Genomic DNA, 3,409 nt, shown 5'->3' on the forward strand with positions numbered 1-3,409 from the left:
TTGGCCTGGGGATAAGCTACCGATGACTTGATATGTTTTATCTTGAGTTGCCAAAGTGTTTCTGTGGACTTCTCTCCCACAAATTGGGTTCCTTTGTCAGTTACGATGATTCTTGGTACCCCAAATCTGAACACAGTGTATTCTTTTAAAAATTCAATAATCTCCTTCTCGCAAATCTTGGCCAGAGGTCTAGCCTCAATCCATTTTATTGCATAGTCGACAGTCACGACAATGTATTGGCTTGATTCTTAGATTTTGGGAAAGGGCCCACGATGTCAATGCCCCAGTGAAAGAAAGGGCATGGGTTGATGAACAGAATCATTTTCACTGAGGGTTGATGAGACACCCATCCATATAGCTGACATGACTTACATTTACGTACACAATTTTCACAATCACTTCGCATTGTAGGCCAAAACAGACCTTGCCTCACTATCTTAAGGGCTAAATTTTTGCCCCCTAGATGGTCCCCACAGATTCCAGTATGGACTTCAACCATCGATATATTGGACTCTTTTGGCCCTAATCGAAGCAGTGGTTCTACGAGACTGTATCGATATAACTTGTTTTCTAGCACACAATTGTTCTTTTCCTTGTATGATATGGATCTAGCTTCACCTTTATCTTGTGGCAGCTTGTTCTGCAAAATGTATTCCAAGATAGGTTGACACCAATCTGTAATAGAAGAGATTTCATTGACTTTCAGCATGTCGGAGGATGAAAAGTCCATATCAATAGAGGGGACCCTTCTTTCCTCGATATAAATTGCCTCTATCATTGCGACGATAGACGATGCTAATTTGGATAAGGCATCGGCCCACTGATTATCTTCTCTGCAAATGTTCTTAATCGTCCATGACGAAACTTTCTCCAGTAAGGACATGGCCAGTTTCAAAAATGTCAACATTCAAGCAGCGTGTGCCTTGAACTCACCTTGTAACTATTTTGCGACAAGCTGCGAATCGCCAAATATTTCTAAAATCTTCACCTCCGACTCAATCGCTAGGCGCAACCCTGCTAACAAAGCTTCATACTCGGCTACAATGTTTGTTACTGGAAATAGGAATTTCAAAGCCTGTTGTATTTTGAAGCCCTCTGGACTGATTAAAATGACACCTGCGCCCCCTGATGATGACGTTGACGATCCGTCGACGTAAAGAGTCCAAGCCTTTTGTGGAAATGATATTTCTTCAGTTATAGGATTGTCAAATTTGCATTCTATGATAAAGTCTGATAAGATTTGGGACTTCACTGCATTTCGGGGTAGATATTCAAATGTGAAATTGGCTGAGTTCCACCGTCCAAGCGGTGAGGCGCCCTGTCATGTCCGGTTTGTGCAAGATACGCTTCAGGGGTTGATCAGTCATGACTTTTATCAGACGTCCTTGGAAATAGTGACAGAGCTTTCTGCTTGCTACAACGAGAGCATAAACTAGTTTTTGCACATATGGATAATGAGTTTCAGCGTCTTTTAAAGTATGGCTGACGTAGTAAACTGGGGCTTCATGTCCCTCTACATCTTTGACCAAAACAGAGGCTACCGACCCATCGGAGGCTGAGATGTATACTTTCAGAGTTTCACGAGGCAATGCTCTTGCTAAAATCGGTGGGCTTGTCAAAAAAGTTTTCTGCGCTTCAAAGCTTTCTTTACATTGGTCATTCCATATCAACCTGTGAGATGTTGAACCTCTTTAATGGTCGACGGGTCTTTCATATCTGATATGGCTTTAATTTGTGAGGGGTCAGCCTCGATCCCTCGTTGGGAGATAAGAAATCCTAAGAATTTTCCAGATATTAAGCCAAAAGAAAATTTTAACGGATTCAACCGCATATTACTACGGTGAACGTTCTCGAAGGTCTCTCGTTGGTCAATGGCATGACGGCTTGAAAATTTTGATTTGGTTATCATATCATTGACATACACCTCAAGGTTCCGACCCAACTGATTTTTAAATATTTCATCCATCATGCGCTGAACTGTTGCACCAGCGTTGATTAACCCAAAGGGCATGTTCCGATAAGCAAAGACCCCTCGGTGTGTGATAAACGCCGTTTGTTCCCAATCTTCATCATCCATCTTGATTTGGTAATATCTTGAGAAAGCGTCCATGAAAGACAGCAGTTCGTGACCAGCCGTTGGATCGATAAGTTGATCTATATTCGGCAAAGGATAATAATCCTTAGGACATGCTCTGTTGATGTCGGAGTAATCGACGCACATTCGCCATTTCCCATTACTTTTTTTTACGAGGACGACGTTAGCAATCCATGTAGGAAATTTTACTGGCTCAATGAAACGGGCCGCCAAAAGCCGATCAAGCTCTTTTTGATAGCTCGACGCTTTTCTTCTGAAAATGTGCGCCTCTTTTGCTGGACAAGACTCTTTTGGCGGTCGACGTATAGGGAGTGTCTCGCTACGTCGGATGGAATTCCCGGTATGTCGGATGGTGACCATGCAAATATATCTGAGAATTCCCGAAGCAGCCTTGTTAATTCATCTTTTATCTGAGGATCTAGATCTTTTCCCACTTTAACCGCTTTACCCGGGGAATGCTCATCTACCGCCATATCGACCGTTTCACCTATAGGTGAAAACGAAGGATCCCTGGGGATGTTGATGATGCTACTGGGGTCTATCTGAACGACCTCATTGACAGTTTGAGAATCACTATCTTGCTTTTTGGGCACGACGGTAGTAATGTAGCATTGTCTCGACACCGCTTGGTCGTCACACATCTCCCCTACTCCAAACTCAGTCGGGAATTTCATCTTCAAATAGGGAATCGACGTAATGGCTTCCAATACCGAGATTGTCGTTCGGCCTAGAATGGCATTGTGGCTTGAGTTTGCACTGATTACGTGGAACTTAACTATTTTCCATACTTGGAAAGGCATCGTGCCGAAAAGTACTGGCAAGTCAATTATTCCGACAACTTTTACCTCATTACCCGTGAAGCCATAAAGAGGTGAATGGTATTTTCTAGTTTTCTGTCCCCTGTGTCCATTCGCGCTAAGGCATGATGATAGAGGATGTCGAGTGAACTACCATTATCGACAAGGATATTTTTTACTGTATTAGTGCCGATTTTGGCGGTGATAACCAGCACATCTTGATGACCTCTTATGATATTTGGAGGATAATCTTCATCTGAGAAGGATATGACGAGAGATGGGGATGGTTTGTATTTCTTGGGACATTGAGGATTAACATTACACACCTCTCGCTCGTAAGACTTTCGAGAATTTTTGACATGCCTCCGGCGGCGTAACCCCCGAAGATTACATCGACTACTCTATCGTCTCGTCTTTGCTGAGTCTGGCCCTGTCCTTCGATGTAATGGATGAAATGGCCTTTTCTGATTTTGGATTCAATGAGATTGCTTAGTTGGTAACATTGTTCTGTAGTGTG

At 42.9% G+C, this 3,409-nt stretch overlaps 1 protein-coding gene across 1 annotated transcript; it reads right to left on the reverse strand.

Moving 5' to 3' along the window:
• Positions 1-223: 223 nt before the first annotated feature.
• On the reverse strand, positions 224-883 carry LOC141685369 (uncharacterized). Its single transcript, XM_074490475.1, has one exon. The coding sequence runs from the start codon at positions 881-883 to the stop codon at positions 224-226; it is 660 nt and encodes a 219-aa protein (XP_074346576.1).
• Between the last annotated feature and the right edge of the window lie 2,526 nt (positions 884-3,409).

Source organism: Apium graveolens, chromosome 9 (genome assembly GCF_009905375.1).
Source record: "Apium graveolens cultivar Ventura chromosome 9, ASM990537v1, whole genome shotgun sequence".
NCBI classification, from domain to species: Eukaryota; Viridiplantae; Streptophyta; class Magnoliopsida; order Apiales; family Apiaceae; genus Apium; species Apium graveolens.